Genomic DNA, 26,246 nt, shown 5'->3' with positions numbered 1-26,246 from the left:
ACCTGCAGATCAGGTCTATGTTGTTCATTCAACTGATTACTCTTAACAAACTGCACAGATCCAGATCAACTAGTGCAATATGTGATAACAGATCTGGGTCTGTGCATTTTTACGGTTGGTTATAAGCAAGTATATACGGTAGATCATTATTTCATACAGAAGGTAAGGACGTGCTCAAGTTAACCATAACTGGCAAGAGAAATCATTCAACACAGCTAATGAACATTTAATATCAATGTACAATAGAACACATGGAAGCTTTTCATTTTTACTTCATGCAATTTATTAATCATGGTTGAAATTCAATGAATCCAATTAAACAAGACAATGTATAAATGTTTTCTTTCATAAATAAGTTGTTTATCTAAAGAAACTAAAAAGAATTCAATGTACTTTCTTTGTTTTTTTTTCAAATGAGGTCTTCACAAGAACATGACAATGATCTTGGAAAATTCAAAAAATATAACAATTTTTCAGAGCCCTTTGAAAACTTATATTGTGTTCTAAAGCAATTAAGAAAATGTATATATTTCTCAACACATTTTGAATCAAAATCTTTATATATTTCTCTCCACATTTTGAATCAAAATCTTTTTTTAAAAGTAGAAGAAAGGAAAAAAATTTAAACATGCATTCAAAAGAAGAGATAAAATTACACACTTGGTCAAAACACAAGATGGCAATCTTCAGTTAAAAACATTGATATGATTGAACATAAATCCTCTTTCATCCACTCGCACAACTAATGGATACTGATGAAAAGAAGTGGTCTTAACTCACTCATTCAATAATGGCTGTAGATTTTCGACAGAGCTATTATAAAGAACCGTCTACTTACAACAATGAACACTGAATAAATAGCACTAAGTTAAATTAAACATGAATAGCATAAAAAGGACATTCTTAAATGAAATAAAAAGATAACTGAATCTTAACTAGATTTTACACAAACATTAATGTTACGCACAAGCTTTTTCCCCATATTGTGGGAAAATTATCTACAGAATTTATAAGTATCAATACTTATTGATAAGTAACTGAAAATACTAGTAGTTAGTTACATACACATTTAACGAAAATCAACGACCAATTCCACTAAAAAAATGAAAACAACTGGCAGTGATGACAACCAAGTTTACTGACTTCTAACTATTCTAGACACATGCATTTACAAGAGAAAAAATGTAATGTCAATGATGAAAATTAGAGCCCTTGATTAGAAGAACACCCAAACAACAAGCAATTATTTGACCTCATCACTCAATAGGTTTATGATCCTGTGCTAAAAGGGTAGGTCAAACAAAATATAAACCTTAATATACAAAACGATACAACAATTACACTCTAATAAACCAAAAAATACATCCAAGACAAAATATTGTACAATTTTACATTCAAGTTACTTAAATTATGTCTGCATTTCATGACAGAGTCATTTCAAAAAGCTGATTGGTCTGGTCAGACACGCAAAACTCTGCTTCGAATACTTTACAAGACAAGACAACTAAGTTCAAAAGTTTTATTTACAACAAGAGACCCCCATTTTGTCAAGTCCACATTTTTTGCTGTATACCTGCTTGCAAGTCTAGTTTAACTCCAAACCAAATAGACCCGATCTGCCATCAAATAATGCACTGGAAATCAGGATCTATGTTGTTTGTTCTACTGATTACTCTGAAGAAACTGCACCAACACAGATCTGCTGGTGCATTATGCAACAGCAAATCTGGGTCTATGCAATTTACAGTTGGACTTGTAAGTAAATGGACATGGTAGCTAGAAAAGACATACATTAAAAACTTTAACACTGCGGTTAATCTAGAGAGTGGATAGCGATGCTGATGGACACACATGGACTGACACCATAGTGTTAGAGCCAAGGTGGGCTTGATAAAAAAGTAAAGCACCAAGAATATTGATATTATATGAAGATCTAGTACTAATAGTAACAAAATTTCCATTTTCAGCTTTTATGGCAAACTATTCATTAAAACACATGAAACTGTGTTCATTTCTTTTCAATTCGACACAAAGTATGTCCATGATAAACATTCAAGATACACCCTATTGTGTGATAAAAGCATAACATTTAAACTGGTGCCAATTCTTGATGTATGAAAATAGCAAACTACATGCTTCCAGACAGCTAGGTTACTGTTATTTCAATAGTGGCTATTTATTTCAACAGTAACTAGACTATTTGTTTCAATAGCACCTAGACTCTTATTATTTCAACAGTGACTAGACTCTATTTCAATAGTACCTAGACTATATTTCAATAGTGGCTAGAATTTATTTCAACAGTATCTAGACTATTTCAATAGTAACTAGACTCTATTTCAATGTTGGCTTGTATATATTTCAATAGTAACTAGACTATTTTGATAGTACCTAGGCTCTATTTCAATAGTGGCTAGACTATATTTATTTCAGTAGTAATGCTGTCTGGAAGCATGGGATTCTGACTGGTAGTCTATAAGAGCCAAAGCTGCTTCAATATCAGACATTCCAAATGCATTCTGACATTTACCACCACCTTGTCGATTGCCACTCCCTGCTCCCTTCCCAGAAATCTGCCTACCCCCCTGTCTTCCAGGGGCTGTTTGGGGCCTTGACCTGTATGCTGCTCCAGCTGGATTGGGCATATGGAGTAGACCCCGTCCAATTCCCCTTCTTTGACCCATCATTCCATACTGTGGTGAGCCCCATGGATTTGCAACATATGTGTAGTCAGTTACTATAACTCTTTGTCCATTGTAACCCTTATTCTGGTTGCCCTGACCTTTCTTTTTCTTTCCTGTTTCTTTCACTGGTACTTCTGGAAGTACAAGTTCCACTGATGGAACAAATGAACTTTTCTTTTTCTTTTTCTTCTTTTTCTTCCTTTCAGGCTCAATTCCCTTTTTAATATTTTCCACATGATGTGCAAAATCTGTGTATCCTTGAGGCTTTTCGGCCATGAAGGATTCTGCGATTTGAACATCCAGTATTTCAGGCAATATGTAAGGTTTAACCCAAAGCACCAAAGGTGTGGAACCTGGTTCATATTTGGCTGTCTTATGGTAAAATAGTAGTCCATCAACCTGCCGAGAATAGAAGAAGTTGACAACCAAGTAAAAGGATTGTATTTCTGATGATACAAATTAAAAATGAATCTGTTTATGTTCAACCTACCTTTCACTTAGCCAAAAAGTAAACAACCTTTAACATTCAGCTTAATTTAAATCTTTTACCATTGACTTTAAATGAGGGTGTGGATGGATGGATGGACAAGTGTATGTACACTGACGGATTTCACAGTGATCATAATGTCAAACATGGCTTGACAAAACTGAATTGCTGAAATCAATCACTACAACCCATTGTCCACTTTAACCCTCAAGCCAGTTGCCCATAATCATTGCTATTCAAGGAGATGATACAAAATCTTGTCTAAAAACTCATGGAGGCTACACAGCAATGGTCTACCTGAAGTTTGTCAGATTGTTTGTTACAGTTTAAACAAAGATCCCTCACAATGTTTACCAATTTGATGGGAAAATGACCCACATTATGGTCCTCACACGTGTCTTATGTTTTTATATAAAGGTTGCGATCAACAGACTTATTTATTCCCATTGTAATATCAGTCTTAGTAGAATCAATTTTAGTTGTGTCCTGTTACAATTTGAAGGGAATTATTTATCTAAATTATTCATTGGAATTATAAAGTGCTCGTTGACTGGATTAACACAATTTTTGGACTGTATTTATATCAAATTTTTCCGGGTTACAGCACATTCAGAACTACTGGAATTATTTCAGAACTCTAAACTTTTAGACTTGATATAGAACCTTTAGGATTATTTGGGATTTATTCCTTTTAAACTTGACATTCCAGGGAAATATATTATTTGTTGAATTTTACTAAACTTGTTGATTTTTATTAGTTACTTAGTTGAACTCACCATCAACCCTTACATCAACAGGTTTCTTCTTTACCCCAAGTGAAAGCAATCTGCAAAGGTTTGATGAGGTATGCCATGTAGAATTTATGTTATTATGTAGATTTTTTTTTTATTCTTTCAGTCAGTGAGTGAAAGGTATTTGTGCAAACACGGACTGTTACTGGAAAAGTGCTTATTTATGTGTCAATTCAAGTTGTGTGCTCCTCTTGTCTCAATCACGTAGGAACAGTGTTCAAATTTGAACAACTTAATTTTGATTGGCTGCAAAGGCTTGCTGCTGCATCCAATGAAATCCACAGACCCGAAGCAAAGAAATATCTGTTCAATCTGCCAAGTTGTTGATGGGATTGACATATTGGAGCCTTGGTTAGTGAAGATAACCCAAGCCATCTTCCTTCTTTCAGTCCCATTTGCTCAGACTTTTGACCATTTGACCATAACACTGATAAGATTTCTTTCTTACCCCATGTGTAAACAATGCATACAATCTGGCAACTGTAGACTTGTAGAACTCTAGTTACTGTGCAGAAAGTGTTTTTGTTCTGACCTGACCTTTTTAAGCATTGGAGCTCTAAATCAATAAGGTTTCTCCTTACCCCAAGTGCAAGCCATTCAAAATGTTTGGTAGCTGTAGATTGTGGGCAACAGTTATTGTATGAAAACCAGACTGGCAACAGTTATTGTATGAAAACCAGACTGGCAACCAAAGTTATTGTTATGAAAACCAGACTGGCAACCAAAGTTATTGTATGAAAACCAGACTGGCAACAGACAGATGGACAGCATTACATAACATGCTTAGCAATATGGCAGACATAAAAAGAATTCTGTAAGAAAATTAATTTTTATTGTACAAGTATATTTTCAACATCTCTTATTTATAATGTAATGAAACCAAGATATTTCCTGATTAATCAAAGCTCGAATATTCTGACTATAAAAACATCTTGCAGCATGAATAATAGACATTTTATTCAAGACATAAAAATAAAGAAATATACTCATTAAACACATCTGGATCCTACCTCATATTTTGCACTACGCAGACTGGTTTCTATTCCTTCTTTAGTGCAAGGATAATTCTTCAACGCAGAAAATATGTACTGCAAAATCAATTGAAAAATATATATTTTTTAAACAAATAAAACTTGTTAAACACTGCTGACATCTAAAAGACAAAGGTCTAATTACGCTAACTGATACTTGGCAAGCGATGCTTTAAAAACAGAAAAATAAAATAGTCTACACTACTTATGACAAAAGAAGTTTCTCAAACTTCCTCATATTGACAAGAACCAACATTAAAAATTAATCAAAATTATTAAGAAATCTAAGTGGTATTTTCTGTTCTACACATAATTTAATTTTCAACAAATTTCACTAGCCCATTGGAGCTTTTTGAAAATGGTTCCACTGAAGTAGAAAAGAACTGATGAGACATGATTTCTGTGTTACACTAAAAAGACATGATTTCTGTGTTATACTAAAAAGACATGATTTCTGTGTTATACTACAATGACATGATTTCTGATTATACTGCAAAGATTGCATTCCCTGTTTATCCAAATTAAACTCTTCCCAAAAAATAAACAAGTACTTCTAAAAGTAAAAAGGTAAAGATTTAAAAGTTTTTAAATATTATAAGCAAGAAGGCTAAGACCTGCATCACAAGCCCATTATCAAATCGTGCTTTAAAATGAGTGACCTTGACCTCAAGATCAAATGGTTGAGCAAGCAGGTCAAAGAAAGACAGTGATTCATAGATAGTATGAAGAAAAAATATTAAAGAGTTAAGAAAATGTAAACACAAAATCTTGAAGCAAGTTCTTAACACAAATTTTCTACCATCTTGATCTTGGCCTCAAGTTCAAAGAGGAAAGCATGTATGTCACAGAAGGAATTTTCTTAGCTTCATTATAATTCATCCCCACTAAGAACAAACTCCATTAAGGGGTTTAGGAAATATAAACAAATTAAAGAAAAATGTAACCAAAACCTCAATGCAAATTATTATGACTGAGACCTTGACTCCAAGGTCAAAAAAGCGAGTAAGAATGTCACAGAACTGTCCTAGCTTTATAATGATTCAACTCATATATGAACAAATCCAGAAAGGGTTCTAGAAAATGTAAACCAAAAAATTGTAAGAAAATTTTTCATTACTGTCACCTTAACCCAAAGGTCAAAGGAGTAAGTGAGCATGTTGAGTTGGTCTTATAATGAATCATTCCAAGGGAAATACATCCAAATGAAAAACAAAACTTGAACCAAGAGATTAACACAAATTTTCTCTGATGGTGCCCTTGGTCCCAAAGTCAAAGGGTGAATACATGTCGCTGAATGACAGTGTTTAGAGAAATGTCTTGTACTTTTGGTGGTGAGCAATAAGTTTTGTGGAGGAAAATAATATCTTAACAATATAATAAATCATTCCAAGTATGAACACAATTTATCAAGGAATTTAGGACATACATCCAAATGAAAAACAAAACCTGAACCAAAAGATTAACATAAATTTTCTCTGACTGTGTCCTTAGTCCCAAAGTTAAGGTTGGAGATCAATAAGTTTTGAGGAGGCATTAATGCCTGCAGTCAAAATGTAATGAAGATTTGGTGCAGTAACCAAAAAGATATACTATACAAATGACAATCAATAAAGATTTACCACATTTTATATTTTCATTTTAATGAAGTTCCTACAATAATTAGAACCAAAACCAATTCAGATCTTGTTGTTGTTGTTATAGGGTTATAGCCATTTTTCAGCACAAGATAGGCTATACATGGCAGCCAGTATTAATGGTGGAGGAAGAACCTGGGAAAACCCCGGAAAGAACCACCGACCCACGAGAAGCTACCGGCAAGCTTTCTCACATATCCACATTGGCCGAGCCCGAGATTTGAACCCACGCAGACAGAGGTGAGATGGCATTGATCCGTGACGGAGAGCACTTTAGACCACTCGGCCACACGGGGCCCCTCAGATCTTGTTTGGATGATAAATTTACAACTATATAATAAAACAATTTGTTACAGAATCAAATGCAAAGTAAATGTGTCTGAAGTGAAACTTCACTCTACTGTCTGAATTTCCAAGAACTACAAATAAGACTGTCTGAATTTCCAAGAACTATAAATACGACTGTTTCTTCTTTTTAACTGAAACCATCTCTGATATTCTTATGCAATACAATTTTTTTCAAGAAGACCGCTTTGGTGAACATATTGGGGCACCTGTTTAATTTCAGGCAAATCAGACATCATTTTTGGCAAAAACCCAGTGTTGATAAGCAATCCATTTAAGATGAACAATACAACTTTGTTTTGAAATTTGTTTTGTAGTAGACGTAAGATCAGTACCATTTTTGTTTAGACCAAGTAGACATCATAAGAATTCTTCTAATGAAAACCCCAAGTCAATATGATCTAACGAAAACCTCAAGTCAATTTGATCTAATGAAAACCCTAAGTCAATATGATCTAATGAAAACAACAAGTCAATATGATCTATTGAAAACAACAAGTCAATATGATCTAATGAAAACCTCAAATCAATATGATGATCAATTCTGGAGTAGTAGCAACAACATAATTTTCAAAATAGTCATTGTGATGGTCATAGTGGATGTAAGATCGACACTATTTACATTTAGGACCAAGAAAGTCATTGCAGCGGTCATACTGGATGTAAGATCAACACCATTTACGTTTAGGACCAAGATAGTCATTGTGGTGGTCATAGTGGATGCAAGTTCAACACCATTTAAATTTAGGACCAAGATAGTCATTCTGGTGGTCAAAGTGGATGCAAGTTCAACACCATTTACATTTAGGACCAAGATAGTCCTTGTGGTGGTCATATTGGATGCAAGTTCAATACCATTTAAATTTAGGACCAAGATAGTCATTGTGGTGGTCATATATTGGATGTAAGATCAACACCATTTACATTTAGGACCAAGATAGTCATTGCAGTGGTCATAGTGGATGTAAGATCAACACCATTTACATTTAAGACCAAGACAGTCATTGCAGTGGTCATATTGGATGTAAGTTCAACACCATTTACATTTAGGACCAAGATAGTTAATGCAGTGGTCATATTGGATGTAAGATCAACACCATTTACATTTAGGACCAAGATAGTCATTGCAGTGGTCATATTGGATTAAGTTCAACACCATTTACATTTAGGACCAAGATAGTCATTGCAGTGGTCATAGTGGATGTAAGATCAACACCATTTACATTTAGGACCAAGATAGTCATTGTGGTGGTCATATTGTATGTAAGTTCAACACCATTTAAATTTTGGACAACCAGAGAGTATGACAAGTCTTTTGGTGAAATCCCCAAGTCAAGATGATCATCCATTTAAGAGTAGTGATAACAACAAGGTCACCATTATATAAAATGACAGGGGGCATCATTTTCACTTAGGGCCAACTAAAGACCATAAAAGACATCTGGTGAAAAATCCATGTCAGTCTGACATTCTGTTTAGGTTGAATTGCACATCATAAGAAGTCTTTCAGTGAAAACTCCACAATGATGGAGTAGTGACAAGATTTTTTAGATGGACACTGTGGCAGCCATAATGGATGTCTAAACAGCATCTTTTTCATTTAAAATGTGGTGCACTGACAAATAAATGCTTAAATAATGAAACAGTATTAAGAATTATAAGATACATGTATTGTGTGTGAACCAATGTATGAATGACTGGACTTGCGAGGCAATCTGAGGGAGGTATTACTGTAAATTGTTGTTGTTGTGGGGTTTAACGCCATTTTTCAGCACACGATAGGCTATACATGGCGGCCAGTATTAATGGTGGAGGAAGAACCCCAGGAACACCCCTGGAAAGAACCACCAACCCATGAGAAGCTACTGGCAGGCTTTCTCACATACCCACATTGGCCGAATCTGAGACTCAAACCCACACAGACATAGGTGAGATGGCAGTGATCCGTAACGAAGAGCACTTTAGAACACTCGGCCACTCGGGGCCCCGGTATTACTATATAAGAAATTCCATGAAACATGGATCAGACAGCTCAAGTCTTGTTAACCATTGTTAACATAAAAAATCTGTTTTTGAAATATCATGATATCTAATATTTACAATGAGTTTTAAAACCCAATGTTTGAAATTCAAAATGACACCATGAAGCATGTCCCATCATAGATCCACTGATACCATACTGAGGGTTGTACATCAAGGCTGATGTGATATGACAATGAATTATTGTGGTTATGCCTTGATGATCATGATGTAGTTGTTGTTTATAATTGAATCCCCAAGTCTATGGACAAGATCCAAGGGCCTGAGCACATAACCAATTTTATATGTAGGATATAACACTCAATGTACCATCATTCAAGTCTGGTACAAACATTGGTTTGAATGTATGTTTTTTTCATATTATTTTTACAAAAGGTAAAATTAAAACATTTAGTACATTTTTTTGTACATATAGTGGCATAAGAGTTGATTTGATTAGTTTGACATCCACTGACAATGCTGGCACATGTTTAAAAGTGCTTGGGGGACTGACCCACCATAACCACCACCACCACACTACCGTATTCCTTTGGATATATGGCTAAACTATGATTTTACATTATCTAACTACGTAAATCTGGTAGCAGGTAGTACATGTTTTATCACCATGTACTAAAGTCTACATGCAATCAAGTAAAAACATCCCCATAATAAACAAACAATACTAAGTCTACCAACCATTTTTTAAATAAGTGTATTAAATGCTTTGAACAAGTTATTTTCATAATTGAATTTTCAATCATTGTTTTTTGAGCTAATATGAAATTCCAGCTTAATCTCAATTGGATGCCATTGCTTCTTTTGGTCACACACACTGCTTCCCCTCCACTAATGACCTCAAAACACTCTTTCAGAGTTTTAAATGCCCTTCCCTGCCAACAGTCTGGGACTATGGCAGGTATGCAGCTGGCTATCCAATTCATTGAGAGGTAAAAGCCACAGAAAACTCAAAGAAATATTCCATTTTCGTAAGTCTACCATTTCATGGCTCAAGAGTAAATCTAAATAACAAGAAAATGTGAAAAAAGTGGCGATGTCAACTCTTTGATGCTTGGGGAGAGTGGTAAAGCAAACACAGATGACAGACTCCTAGACAGATTAAGGATAATTGCAATCAATATGAGCCTGGAAAAGCATCCATGAGGGCAGGCATTTCAGTACCAACTTCATGATTTTGGTTTAATGAAACAATAAATCAAAAGTATCTGCAATAAAAGAAATCACATGAAGCAGTGCAAGGAAAGAGGCATCTTGTGGCTAAATCAATGAAGTAATATCTTCCAAAGATACCCCCCATCACTGGTGAAAGCCATCTGTACACATGTAGAACCAGCAAAGAAGCTTACATTCTGGAGTGCTTATGACAACATGGGAATTATGCCACGTTTATTAGGATGCATTACATATCACGGTGTATACTTTGGTGAAACCACTCCTGTGGCCTAGCGGTTAGAGTGTCTGCCTCAGAAGTGGGAGGTCATGGGTTCGAACCCCAGCCGAGTCATACCAAAGACTTACAAAAATGGTACTAACAGCTGACTTGCTAGGCGCTCAGCATTAAGAAGTTAGTGGTAGGACTGGTCGACCTGGTGTCAGGATAATGTGACTGGGTGAAACGTCATGCTACATGTCTGCGGCATGATGCCCCAGTGCTAGACATCATTATAAACTGCCACACTGCAGACATCGTAGTGATATGACAGAAAAATTGTTAAAGCTACATTACAAATCCTAATCACACACACACATCCACTTTGGTGAAAACTTAGCTGTGTAGTAATATTCATATCTGACAATGTTTTTAACTTGTCAACTACATGCACAAACAATAAAGCTGACCAGAAGCTTTTGTTCTCATGCTAAGGACTTCATCAGCAGACTCATTTAATCTCTACTGACCGTTAACATCTCTCAGAAGGATGAGCAATGTTAACAATTTGTCCCAACTATATATGGAACACTTTGAGTCGTTAGCACTCACCACTGCTCCCCATCCCCGGTGTTGGTGGTACAGATATGTTGACGACACACTAAGCAGAAGGCAGGACATGTAACAGAATTCATAGATCACATTAACAGCATTGGTCCGGATATTAAATTCACCATAGAAAAGGAACGAAATGGCAGATTATCTTTTTTTAGCCACACACACTGTCATAAACAATGATGGCACATTGAAAATTATAGTATAATGTAAACCTGCATATACCGATCAGTACCTTGATTTTGACTCATACCATCCATTAGACCAGAAACTTGGGGTGGTCAGAATATTACATCACAGAGCCGAAGTTGTTACATCTGATCCAATGGATTTAAAACAAAAGCTAGACCATGTCAATGCTGCCTTCAAGAGGTGTCATTATCCAGAATGGGTGATTAAGGTTACAGGTTCAATGCTAGTCCAAATGAAAATATTGTGGAAAGCAGACCAACTGGGAGAATAGTTTAGAAAGGTAACATCGTCCCATCATACATAAGAGACTTCTGAATGCCTGACTCAACGACATCTGAATCTAACAATCTTGGACAATTTTATTTGTGATTATGGAAAGAAATTAAAATGTTTGGGTTTATTTCAATTTTCAAAGACTTTTAAAGACCTCAGGGTAATCTGCTCAATTTTCCCAAACTTTCAAGGCCTTAAAAATGCTATCTCATTTTTCCCAAACTGTCAAAGACCTTCAAAGACTGTATGAACCCTGGAGGAAGATATTTTGAATTATCAATCTTCTGCTTTGTCTGCCACAGCTTTGTCTTTTTGTTTGTTTTTAGAGCATCTGTTTTTGGTTTTGCTATATTTTTTAAAAAATAAACAATAAATTTTACAATTGTAGAAAGCTGACTAGGCAGTCATCCTAAATTGTTTCAAATGAGTGTCACTTTTTATTTCTACAACACTCCTATTAATTTCCTATTGCTGTAGTCCGATAAATCAGCCCCAAAACCTGTATTGGTATGTTGGTGGTTTGGGATCTAATCTCACCTATTCATAGAACTTTGCTGTCATGGACATTCTCCCTTGTTGGTTGACTGGTTGCTTGATTCATTGAGTGTGTATAAGCACATCTGCTTGTAATACTAGGTATAAGAAGGTGTGGCAGTAATTGGAAGAAAGACAAATATGAAAGATTTTTGTCTTTATTAATTATCGTGTGCTTAATTTTTTTTTTACAAACTTAGAATATATTAGTGTTGCTGGATACTAAATTACTTCATAAACTTGTGGAAAATGATGTTTCTTAATCCAAGGACAAGGTTTAAGGTTATGTCCTTAATGGCAGATGTACTGTGTGAAGGTGCGAGACTATCCGGAGACAGTTGTAGCTAATATTAGTAATTTAAATTTCTAATAACACCTGTCCAGCTTTGTTTCAGAATAATGTTTTCTAGAAGTATTCTTGAAATTATTTATTTTTGTAGGTGTACTATATCAATTTATCCGTAACAAAGAATATTTAAATTTATATATGAAAAAGAGGGTCATTTCTTGTTCAGGACCTATTGGTGATTAAATCCACATTAAATGCAATGAACTTTTGTCTTAAATCCACATTTTAGCACCCAGAAGTCCTTTATTTTGTATACTAGCAAGGAAATGCAATGAACTTTTGTCTTAAATCCACATTTTAGCACCCAAGAGTCCTTTATTTTGTATCCTAGCAAGAAAATACAATGCCTACTACAAGATCACATACTAAATTCAATCATCCTGAAAACTCAGTAACAGATCTTCAAGCTGAATAAACTTGAAAAGATCAACTGCTGTGAGCTCAAGCAGATGGCAACTGGTCAACAATGTGTAAAAAAATGAAAACTTACTTAAGTAGCCAGAAAAAAACATCTAATTATGAGAACTGTATGAGATTTCATGGCTATAAGTTTAATAGGGATTTTGTTATCATGCAAATATAAATTTAGGGCAGATGTACGGATATAAGGACAGACAGTAGCCCACAATATCACCCCTTCTGCTATCACAGTGTAGACATGAAACTGGAAAGTGATAAATGTGTTCATGAAACAGATGCCCCACCACAGTGCATCAAATGATACAAAATTTACCTATGGTGGGATGGGCAGACACTATGTCCCCACTGATACTGTCATGGGGCATATAGACCAAAACAAATGATACAAAATTTACCTATGGTGGGATGGGCAGACACTATGTTCCCACTGATACTGTCATGGGGCATATAGACCAAAACAAATGATACAAAATTTACCTATGGTGGGATGAGCAGACACTATGTCCCCACTGATACTGTCATGGGGCATATAGACCAAAACAAATGTACAAAATTTACCTATGGTGGGATGGGCAGACACTATGTCCCCACTGATACTGTCATGGGGCATATAGACCAAAACAAATGATACAAAATTTACCTATGGTGGGATGGGCAGACACTATGTCCCCACTGACACTGTCATGGGGCATATAGACCAAAACAAGGGTCAAAATACACTGGACAACAAATTTTTACAAAAGTCATGTTACTGAAATAAAATTAGTCAATTCTTATCAATTTTTATGTGCTGAACACGAATATGACAGTCAAATTGCAAAATTGGCTCTAGTTTTTTTGTAATCTGCAAGAAATTAATGTTTACATAACGAAATGCATTCCAATAGTAAAAGGTCAACTGTAATAGCCTACCTATAAAAAATCAAGTCATTGACTACATCTTAGATTTCTTCGCCTGTCTCTTGTACAGCTGTTCGGGAGCATCTCTGAGGAGTGTCCAGCAGTAGTCAGCCAGCATTGTAGTGGACCATTTTCCCTGGTATCTTTGTTCCATTGTTGCGATATCTTGATGAAAACGTTCGCCGTGTTCATCACTAACAATACCACAGTTGCTAGGAAAGAAATCCAAATGGGAATGAAGGAAGTGAATCTTTAGAGACATATTGCAGCCAAGTTTCTTATACTTCATCAACATGTCTTCTACTAGTTCCTTATAGTTTTCTGCCCTAACATTTCCGAGGAAGTTTGTAGAAACTAGGCGAAAAGCATTCCATGCTTGTTTCGCGTCACCTTCCAGCAAGTTGTTGAACCGGTCATCTTTGAAAAGCTCTCGAATCTGAGGACCCACAAAAACTCCCTCTTTAATCTTTGCTTCGCTGAGTCGAGGGAATTTTTCATGCAGGTATCGGAATGCTGGCAAAGTCCGGTCAATGGCTTTCACGAAGTTCTTCATCAAACCTAGTTTGATGTGAAGGGGTGGTAGCAAGATTTTCTGAGCCTCAACCAGAGCTGGGTGTTGGATATTCTTCTCTCCAATGGCTACATTCTGCCTGTGAGTCCATTCCTTCCTCATGTAGTGCATTTCCCTTGCTCGGCTATCCCACTCGCATAAGAAACACATGTATTTTGTATATCCTTGCTGCAGTCCCATTAAAAGGGCAACTACCTTCAAATCACCACAGAGGTGCCAGCTGTACTTGTTATACTCAATGGAATTCAGTAGCTGCCTTAAGTTATCGTATGTCTCTTTCATGTGGACAGCATACGCTACTGGAATAGATGGAAGAATGTTTCCATTGTGCAAAAGCACAGCCTTGAGACTCAGTTTCGAAGAGTCCACAAATAGTCTCCATTCTTGTGGGTCATGAGTGATTTTTAAAGCATTCATGAGGCCCTCAATATCGGAACAGAATATCAGATTACTTTCCTTTCTGAAGAAAGGCTCCAATTGCTGGTGGCGCTTTCGATATGCAGTAATTGTGACATCTTCTTCTAGAAGATTCCATTGTTGGAGTCTTGATCCTAGCAATTCTGCCTTGTTCTTTGATAAGTCCAAATCACGAATCAGGTCATTTAGTTCTTCCTGTGTTATTCTGTGTGGGGTTGATGATGCACCACAGTGAAAATCTGGATCACTGCATGCTGATGGACCAGGAGAAGAACAGGTCGACTCACCTTTGTCTTCGTCAGATGAATCAAGAGAATATTCTGCTGGAGGTTCTGGAATAGGAAGTCCCTCACCATGTGGAACTGGTCTCAATGCAGACGGAATGTTTGGGTAGACTATTCTCGACTTCTTTCGCTTCGTTATTCCGCCGGAAAGAGGAGGAACCAAGCAGAAGTAACAGTCATTTAGGTGGTTGCTTGGCTCTCTCCACACCATTGGGACTGCAAACGGCATTGATGACCTTTTGCAATTCAACCACTGTGAAAGCTGTGTTGTACATGTAGCACAGCATATATGCGGAGCCCAAGGCTTGTCTTGGTCACCAACCTTGCATCCGAAGTAAAGATGATATGCCTTCTTCACTTGAGAATTGATACTTTTCTTCTGGTTGGCAAATGTCACTTCCCCACAAATATAGCAAAAATTGTCCGCGGTATTAACACACTTTCGAGGCATTACTGTTCTTTATTGTACGTAAATGGATAAAATAATAAGTTTTATGTAACAGTAGCTTGAACTGTCTCGCACAACGTCTAAAATATTTTAAATGCTGAACCTATCTGATTGGGCTTTATATAGTACACTGCTTACGTCAGCTTCAGCAGCCGCCTGGCATTAGTATAATAGGCCTACACATGTATAGTACACTGCTGACGTCAACTTACTTCAGCAGCCGCATGGCATTAGTATTGCATTGCATCAGAAAATGATGCAATCAACTGTGGATGATGTGAGCATGATGGTATTATGCAATGTTACATCATTATTCCGGATGTTGCTGCAGTCCTACTGGAGAAATTTACACAGTGAAACATAGAAAATGAGGTATATGAATATCTTCAAAACGAGAGCCAATACAAATTTTTCACGGTTATATTCGTGTTTGGCACACCAAAATACTACAGATTAGGGCCTTTTCAAGTCAGTAATGATTTCACTGTTGACCAGTGATATTGATACCAGGTTCTGGAAGCAAGGGCATCATGAAAATACTGACTTTTCCAAAAGGGTAGTGGACTTCTCGTTTACATTAAGATGGCATTTCTTTCAAATGTCAATATGATCTTGAGGAAATCGGTATGGAAATAATTAGGCTTTAAATGAGACATAAAGTATTGGGCTGTGTATATAGACAACCGAACACTGACATGCTTTGTATACTATATTTCAAAATAAGCTTAAAACTCTGTATATAGAACACAAAGAAGTCTGTTTAGTAGGTGACTTTAATTACAATCTGACTTATGATACAAATCTTAACTAGATTAAAACCATGAATTCCTTGAATTATCAACAGTTAGGATAACAGAGGTATCTGAAACACTAATTGATAACATCTATACTAACAATGCTGACAATATTATAGAAATTGCAGTTCCCCAATATTCTATAAGTGATCATTATTCTATATGCTGTACATGAAATTAAGTAAAAACAGTAAAACTTACCATCACAAATATACAGTGTGACCCTGCTATAGCGCGCTCCATTATAACGCAAATTCGGATCGCGTATGAATAATACAAGACGATCGTGACTTGGCTCCTGAAATTTTATATGTATTTTTCTCGCACACGAAAAGCATTTTTCTCGTACACGAAAAAGTATTTTTTTTTTCCTTCTAAAAAGTAAGAAGAAGACAAACCACATAAAACGTTTATTCTGGGATCGTGTAGGTCTTCGCCAATGTCGCAAACTTGGATTGTTTTTCCTTATTGGCTGCAAAACATACCATGTGGCTTTTTTATTTGTTGGCGACATTGTTGGCTGTTTAAACTTTTATATACAACCATTGGTTTGGAGTGCAGAAATTCAGAGGCTCCATGAAAGGAAGCCGCAAACTGGATATAAAATGCACTGAAATTTATCTATTGTTACATAAACAAATTCTCTGTCCACACTGACAAACCATCTAAACAGTGCATTGTTATATCATAATCCGCTTATCCTGACATCTAGCATGAGTTCTGTATGTTGTGAAATATCCAATTTTTTGTTGTTGACATTTCTGGTAATGGAGATCAACCGGACGAGGCATTGTCTAGTAATCTATCTTTCATTGGATTTTCGGCCGCTCGCTAGTAATTGATACATTTACAAAGACTGACATTTGTATGTGGATGGTAAGTAAAATTCCTCTACTCAGAATTAAATTCTTCAGAACGCTCACGTTTTCTGTAATAATCCCTGTCATCAGAACATCTGCGTCTCTATCATCTGTTGACCCTTTGTTAATTTTTAGAAGCATGGAGGGACAGTGACTAGAATAGTCTAAACAAAGTACACTATTATATTATGTCTTCTCTGTTTTCACTACAGGTGTATTTCTCATTTAATATGCATTTATTCAAGATGGTAACTGTGCCAACGAAGCACGTATTTTACCGCCCGCATTTATTACCTACACCCCCCACACAATTTTTTTTGGGGGGGAGGTATATTTTCTTCAGCTAACTGACTTGGTTGCATATAACACGGTTCGGTATATAATGCAGTCAGGTTTTATGGCTCCCAACTACCGTGTTATAGCGGGGTCACACTGTATCAGGTATCGAATAATGAGAAGATTCAATTCACAAATATTCCTTACAGAACTGAAAGATATCCCTTGGTCAGTAATTGAATGTTTTGATGACCATCCATCAGATGCTCTTGAAATCAGGAAAGATATGTTTACTGACACCCTGAACACTCATGCTCCTTTTAATTTCAAAAGAGTCAAGCAATAAAATCAACCAAACCGGATTACAGCTGATACACAGAATGCTATTAAGACAAGGGATAGATTTCATAAACTAAAAGATACTGACAATTAGAGATTATGGAGAAACATTCAAGTCAATGATTCAAGGAAAGTTAAACAGTACTGGCCTAGGATCTGTGCTAAGGTGGCCATGGGTATTTGCCATTATACTTACATGATTGAGTGGCCATACTTTGCCCAAGTCAGGGATGCCGACTACTTTCTTGTGAAGAAAAGCAAATCTGGCCACAGTCTGAAATGTGTATAGAGACATCTAAACAATGAAATTGTGTACACTCTGTAAACATGAAGCATAATAAGGGGATACAAGTTATACTGTTATAGTCTTTTCCTAAATTACTGTAATTTAAAAGCATAACAACTGTATGGAAGAACAGGAATCATTAATAACTAATGGGAGTTATAAAGAAGATAATACAGGTTTGTGTTATTATATTTCATAATGAATGAGAACCAAGGGCAAATTAGTGAACGCCCATTGAATGAGCTCCTTAATATAAGGCAACCATTAATTAATCAAACAATACGCAAATATGCACTACTCTGTAAATTATGTCTTGAGAATCGTTTTCACACCCATCTTTTTTATTATCAAATTTTTTTAAAAAAGTGGCACAGGCTGTTTTAAGTTAGGTGTATGAATACAGTGCTCAGGAAAACCACTAATGCCCCCATCCTAATTGGGTAAAAATTGGCTTTGCAGAGTAAAACTTTACTAATTACAGTCAAACATGTCATGACTGTCACCTGGGTTCAGCGGTCATCTGGTCACAATGGCATTCTAATTTCCCCTGCAAATTTCCTAGAGAAATGTAATCAGTACTCACTTGTCTTCCACAGTCAGGTGTTTCTTAACCAAGCAGTTGTTTCACCCTGCCTGCCAGTCACTAGAGCATATCAGCAGTGACTGCACCAAGTATGCAAATTAAACTTTATTTGATGAGCAAGGCATGGCATATATAAAGGAATATTACCTGAATCGATTTTTAAATGTTTCAAATTTTGATTGTACTGCAATCCTGTGAAACTCAAAGTTTCTGACAAAGTAAATATCATCAAGCAGAGAGTGCATGTCAACGCAGTAGTCAGGTATACTATCACTGATGTTGTAATGTTGTAAAGCGCTTAGAGCTTCTAAAGATTAGGTGCTATACAAAGTCCTCATTATTATCATTGATATATGCTCTATTCTTGATGAAGCTGACTTTCCTCAAGTTGCTGTGACAGCGACAGGTTTCTGGTTATTGTTCTCAGAATAAAATTCTGAGAACTATTTGTCCTTTTCTTTTACAAACAGTATGCAACTTTAATTTAATATTTTTGTATTTTTGAACAATAATACTGGAAACGGAGTTTATTGTTGATATTATGTGACTACTGGACATATCACTGATATGTATGTTGCAAGATTTGCATAGTCATGTGACCAGAAAGGCAAATGGTGAGTACCAGGTCAAACTTCATCAATGCTGTTATTTCGTCTTGTCTCTCTTCAGAATAAATACATAACAATTATAATACTTGCAATTTCTCAGAAAATAAATCATTTTCCTATCAATTTCATATAGAACTGACTTGATGTAACATTGTTTAAGTTTCCACTGGTATCTGACTATCATATGATGCCACCACAGTAAATTCAACTTTTCAATAAGCAATTGACTTTGATCCTGCACCCAAACATAAATGTCAATAGATCACAAATGGGATGGGAAGGGTCAGAGGAAACTCATTCTAACAGTGTAGGTGCTCCTAACAATTACCTAATTAATTATCTAATCATCAAAGGTTACAAACAAAAGCTGATTGTCATGTGATATTGGTGAGCTTGAAAAACTGCTTAATCCATCAATTAATTAAGGTGTGAGCACCTGTTATCATGCTTAATTATGCCAACAGTCTTTAAAAAAAAGTCAGTCATGTGTTTCACAATTTCAGGCAATCTGTCAATAATTAATTTTATTTTGAACTGTTTCTACTTATAATGAGATAAAATGAGAGAGAGATGTCTAAGAGACTACATGTACAAAGTTAAAATTTTCTTGATTTGATGGGGGTGTATTTAAATTATTAGATTGGTTTTTATGAGACATGAAATTACAAGCAAAGTTGGGTACTGATAAATGCACACAGTTATTTCTATAAAGGAGAGATGATTATGCTTCTTATCATTGGTATGTAAAAAAAATCCAAGTAAGGATTCATGTGTGGAACTTATTTTAAATTTTTTTATTTGTTTTTGTGCTAAATAATTAAACTAAATACATGCATCTTGGTGGCATACCACTACTGCTAATAATAATAAATGTGAAGACATAATAATGATAATAGCATTCAGTTTATAATACATAAAGCTATGAACCGATTCTAGAAGCTAAACCTTCCTCCAGAAGTCACCTGTCTGTAAAAGCCATTTTTGTCTTTTCTCTTGGGTGACTGTTTTAGACAGGTTTGACTGTACTTCGTCCTGGGCTGGTTAGCTGCAGTTCACATTATAAGGATAAATTTTCCATCATTAACTAGTGCCAGAGTTCATTAACATATTACATGCATCAATTATCAATTACTATCATCTACTTTGCCAATACACAACTCCCTTGATAACTCACGCTCTGATAACTCGTGAACCCACCTATAACGCGGCATCCGGTGTAGATCCCATTTTTTAAACCTGAATACACCCAAATAAATTGATCCCTATTTGTTGAACTTGAAGAAAATCGCAATCAAAATTAGTAATGGAAACTTTGACGTATCGCTCGTTTTATCGTCGAAAATTGTAGACAGAACCTGGAAATTTTAATCAACACTGTGAAATATCAAATTTAAAAATAGGTTATATAATTTTTTACATTTTCTATCCAAACAACATTCATAGTACACCGCAATTAACGATATGTAAGGAAATTTTTATCAATGAAAATGTCACTCACTCCGAGTAGAGGCAGTACTTTAATAAATAAATACAAATTAAATCATTTTTTATCAATTGAAATTTGTGTTCTAGTTCTGTCTTTTAGTTCCTTTTAAGTGTAATCGTCATAAATACAATGTGTCATCTTGTAATTAAATGTAAAATACGTCAATCTACCGTAACAGCTTTGTCCACGAGCATTCCTGAGAACCTAATTAAGTGCCGACCGTGTTTTGATCACTGACTTCCAGAAGTATTTATTATTGTTGTTGTTGTTGTGGGGTTTAACGCCATTTTTCAGCACATGATAGGCTATGCATGGCAGCCAGTATTAATGGTGGAGGAAGAACCCGGGAAAACCCCAGGAAGAACCACCGACCCACGAGAAGTATTTATTGTATTGTTGCACTGAATTAAAAGCTGGCCTCCTTTGTATTATCACATTAATTATGTCTTTTGAATCAAATAATGAAGGTGGAATAAAAGAACAGTTAAAAGGCATGAAAATCCTACAAACTTAAAATCTAGTGGCCCCGGTCGTATGAACTCACTTTATTTGATCAATCAAACACTTATGTTTTTGTGTATGTAACATAAACTATCTTATTTTAACCGACTCTTTCATAACTGTGATCAAAGATAACAAGACAGCCAAGCGAAATGAATACTTCGTAAAATAAAGAGCTTGATTTCACAGATATGGACCATTGTGGGCAAGCGAGTTTCAGAGAATTCTTTAACTGGAACATAGGGATGTTGCATGTTTATGAAAAAAGGAATCTTGTTTAGCGGTGTATCAATAGTAAGTCTAGTTCCCTGTGGACTCCTGATTTGGCAGGATAATATTAAACACCACTACGGGAACCAGACTCATCAAGAAAACAAAAAGCAGTGACGTAATACACAAATTTTTTCGCGTGCATGTGATGGTTGTTGAAACCAGTTGGAACTATGTTAGACATTTTGAAAATGTTATTTAAACTGAATAACAAACAACTTCATTAGAAAAAGCACGTTATTAAATATTATTATCGATGTGATTGTAAAATAAGGATTCAGTCAAAAAACAGCCCAGTTCCCTAACGCTGCCAGCTCCCCCCAACAGTTTTCTTAAAGTAATTTTTCTCAATTTTTTGAGGTCCCTTGGTAACTCGCACCTCACTTATAGTGCGGTCTATGTTTGTGGACCCTGTTGTGTGCAAGTTATCGAGGGAGAGGTGTATCTGTACAGAAAATGTTGCAATGGATGCCAACTTTGTTGTTTTAACACAGGTATCTGACACAAGCTTGACACTAAAATAGGTCCAAATCATGAAAATATTGTTTGAATTTAAGACAGTAGGTTTAAAATCCTTCGAAGGCATAGTCCCTTAGATAAATTTAAAATAAGATACTAAATTGTGAAACTAGTTTCATACCTGACCCTTGCTTTCTTAGTTGACATCAACACTTTTCATTAATCTAGACATAATTTTAATGTGGAGAAAATTTGCCTTTCCAATGAGCAATCACACGTCTTTATCAGTTAGATCTGTGAGAACTTAAGTGCCAGAGAATGTCAGTTTTTTTCCACCTGGTCTGACAGTGTTATGTTCAACCCAGGCTATAAATATTTTCAAGACTGCGCTTTTGTTATCAATACACTGTCATGCCAAAGTAAGGCGACACCAGCAGGACTTAATTAGGAGAAAAATGTCAGTAACTTGCATTTAAAAGAAACATTTTAAATATCTCTGCTGATTCTCACCAACTTTAAATAATGCATGCTGTTGTAAATCTGTTAATAAAGCACATACTGTTGAAATAACAGCTGCCTGGTCATAATTTAATTAACTTATTAACCATCCAATTTTTTCAAATCAGCAAGCCTTGCTTTTAAAAGGTGCCCTTGAGTTGCTTGCTAGAAATAGAGAACTTGGAATTCTTTTTTCAAATGTGAGCTATTTTTCAAGAGGAAAGTAATTACACACTTAAAAGAAATAACTACTGCCAATTTTGCTTTTAAATCTGCAGTCTTTTGCTCAAATGTATTTTTAAAGCTGTGTCTTGAAAATGCTGTTGATTTGGAGTTTAACATAACAGTGTTTGACCTGATGAAAAATCACAAAACTTTAATATTCTCTGGTGCTTCACGTCAAACAGGTCTAATTCATAAAGAGTTTACTGAAAAAGAAAATGTATCTGCATCAAAATGACACCAATATTATCTGCATTAAAATGACACCAATATTATCTGCATTAAAATGACACCAATACTATCCGCATTAAAATGACACCAATATTATCTTCATTAAAATGACACCAATATTATCTGCATTAAAATGACACCAATATTATCTCTATTAAAATAACACCAATATTATCTTCATTAAAATGACACCAATATTATCTGCATTAAAATGACACCAAAATTACTTAAAAGATATTGAGATCTAGGTGTGAATTTGCCATTCTTGAGTAACAAAGCTTGTTTTTTGTTATATTGTTATCTACGGGTCCATATATTAAGAAGTGTTTTAGACCGGCTGTCTTTGTTCCAAAGATAACCAATTATAGTATTAAGCTCAGTATTAGTATTAAGGGTACCTTCGGATTTTTAGCAAGACTGTAAGTAGTGTAATGGAGACATGTACCATTAGGAAAGTGATGACAGGGACAAGTAACTGTTGCAAACCACTCCTCCCTTGGATGAGTGATTGGAGAAAAATATTCCCTGAACCTCGTTTCCATTTAATAACCCAAAAATGGTACACTGAAATATGCATGAATCGTAACATTTTATGAATTTAATTTCAGGATTGTCCTGGTGTGATGATAATCTAACTATCAGTGCACACAACATATGCAGGAAATCTGCCTACATTGGAAGTATTTCCTGAAAATACCGCTGACCTGGCTATGACAAATGTCATGTAATGGATTGTTGACTAGATAACAAAAATGTATCATTGAAATTATTAGAAACAGGTGACAATATTCCTGTCAACACACACACACACACACACAAATTTTAGAGTATACAAAATTCAATACAAGCAAAAGATCAAAGTATTGTCTTTTCCCTAGCTGACTCACCTCCATATTGTAAACAGCTTGACCATCCCAGTACATAACGTCCAGTATGTAATAGGTCTTCTCAGTCTCATTGTATATGACATCAAGTATGGTAAAGTCTGAAACAAGAATAACACAAACAGCACATGATACACTCACCTTGTGGCCTTAACCCTAATAATGACCTTGACAGTATAGTTAGGGAATTTAATGTATAATAAAGTGTGGAACTAGGTAAAATTTCATCAAAATATCTATAGTATTACAAATTGACAACCTGGACATGGAAAAAGGTCACTACCTTTATCCCCTTTTGTGTCACCTCTGTCTGCGTGGGTTCGAGTCTCGGATTCGGCTAATGTGGGTATGTGAGAAAGCTTGCCGGTAGCTTCTCGTGGGTCGGTGGTTCTTTCCGGGGTTTTCCCGGGTTCTTCCTTCACCATTAATACTGGCCGCCATGTATAGCCTATCGTGTGCTGAAAAATGGCATTAAACCCTACAACAACAACAACAATCCCCTTTTGTGACATTAACCTTCTGACAGAGGGTATGAATGAATATGCAATACACTGTCGAAGTCAAGAGATACAAAAGGCTAAAATTTCATTAAAATATCTTTGTGAATTTAAAGTTATGCCCATACATGAAGAGAGGTCACAGAACTGTATTTTCCCCTGCCATGACCTTGACCCTGATGATGAGGTTGTGGTTATGGAATGTGGCATGCTGTCTAGTCATGATATATAACTAGGTCTAGTTCCATTAACATAACTTAATCAGTTCAAAAGTTATAAACTGGATACAAGTCACAGGATGACAGTTTCTCTTGTCATGACCTAGACCTTGACAGTTTCCCTTGCCATGACCTTGACCTTGAGGCACGGGACATGATTTTGATATGTAATAACACACCATCTATGTATGACAGATGTACGTGAGTTATTGAGGGAGAGGTGTACTATATTTGCTCTTTTTTACTGAGTAATGAAAATAAAAACATTACATTGTTGTTGTGGGGTTTAATGCCATATTTCAGCACACGATAGGCTATGCATGGCAGCCAGTATTAATGGTGGAGGAAGAACCCGGGAAAACCCCAGGAAGAACCACCGACCCACAAGAAGCTACTGGCAAGCTTTCTCACATACCCACATTGGCTGAATCCTAGACTCAAACCCACGCAGACAGAGGTGAGATGGCAGTGATCCGTAACGGAGAGCACTTTAGACCACTCGGCCACTTGGGGCCCCTTAAAAAAACATTACTGTTACAACAATGTTTTATTGGACAATGCAAAACTTACTTCTGCAGTGGGCTTAACACCATTTTTCAGCACATGAAAGGATATACATGGTGGCCAGTATATATGGTTGGGAAAAAACAGGAGAAAACCCTAGGAAGAACCACCAACATGTGGAATATATAGACAAGCATTCTGAAAGACGTTGGCCAAGCCAGAAACTCAAAAACCCACTCAGACAGAGGTGACATATCAGTGATCTGTACAGGTGAGAAACTTAGACAATTCTGCCATCTGTGGCCTTAAAATACTTACTTCAACTAGCCTTCTGACACTAAAAGTTCCATCTGTTAAAATCTGTAAAAGGATAAATATATGAGATCCAAAAAATGTGAGGCCTGAAAACACTAAAACTTTGCTCACTTTACTAAGGTTTGCTACCTTTTCCTTCCTTTCTGTTTCCTCCAGGTAGAATGGACACAAAGTAGCCTGGGATTCTGTACCCCTTGGCATAGACCACGGTTTTACCCTAAAAACATATTCAACAAAACTTTAAAACCCTTTAGATCATGTATAATGTCTGCAATCATTTTGTAACATTAAAGAATCAAGAATTTAAATGTGGCTTTTCCATTATATGACAAAGATTTGATAAGTCCTAGTTCCGAAGACTAACATCTGAGAAATCTGGCAAACCGATGTTTGAATCATGATAATGTAAATAATCACATTTTAAAATTACTTGTTAAATTGACTATTAATGGTTTAATGTCTCCTTCCATTTGTTAATATTTAACAAATTGATCAACTATACTTCATAAACAATCCCCTTAGTTTAATGTTGCGTCTACAAGTCAATATCCAGTGGTATTGACTATAGTTAAATAAAAATATTCACAGCTTCCTGATGTGATAAGAACAGTCGTGCATTCAATGAACCATTTCTGGTAATGGGTAAGTATTAATGGTGATTGACATGCAGAACGTTCACAATATAATAAATCCAATGGCCATCAGAGGCAGCAATGATTTTAAACCTTTCTGACACCAGTACTAGAAAATCAATAGATTTAACTCACATACAAATGAATTGAAACCTTTCTGACACCAGTACTAGAAAATCAAGATCTCACTTGCATCCAATGAATGTAAACCTTTCTGACACCAGTACTAGAAAATAAATAGATCTAACTAGCATCCAATGAATTTAAGCCTTTCTGACACCAACACTAGAAAATCAATAGATCTAACTCGCATCCAATGAATGTAAACTTTTCTGACACCAGTACAGTAAAACCTGTCATGAGCGACCTCTGCTATGAGCGACCACCTGTCATTTCCGA

The 26,246-nt window shown here is 35.8% G+C and overlaps 1 protein-coding gene across 3 annotated transcripts in view; it reads right to left on the bottom strand.

Annotated features, from left to right (window-relative positions):
* Positions 1-259: 259 nt before the first annotated feature.
* Positions 260-26,246, bottom strand: part of LOC149800868 (uncharacterized) — a 132,827-nt gene continuing 106,840 nt past the window's right edge. For all 3 annotated transcript variants that reach the window (XM_089954884.1, XM_089954885.1, XM_089954886.1), the window contains 5 exons: positions 25,345-25,432; positions 23,685-23,782; positions 17,850-17,927; positions 4,973-5,050; positions 260-3,083 (listed from right to left, as the gene is read on the bottom strand). In XM_089954884.1, the coding sequence (XP_089811010.1) occupies positions 2,430-3,083; positions 4,973-5,050; positions 17,850-17,927; positions 23,685-23,782; positions 25,345-25,432 (996 nt within the window). In that variant the 3' untranslated portion in view covers positions 260-2,429. The remainder of the gene's footprint in view (positions 3,084-4,972; positions 5,051-17,849; positions 17,928-23,684; positions 23,783-25,344; positions 25,433-26,246) is intronic.

This window comes from Sinohyriopsis cumingii, chromosome 4 (genome assembly GCF_028554795.1).
Source record: "Sinohyriopsis cumingii isolate HCF-2022 chromosome 4, ASM2855479v2, whole genome shotgun sequence".
NCBI classification, from domain to species: Eukaryota; Metazoa; Mollusca; class Bivalvia; order Unionida; family Unionidae; genus Sinohyriopsis; species Sinohyriopsis cumingii.
Note: the sequence above shows the minus strand (reverse complement) of the source record. Positions and strands in the feature narration are given on the sequence as shown.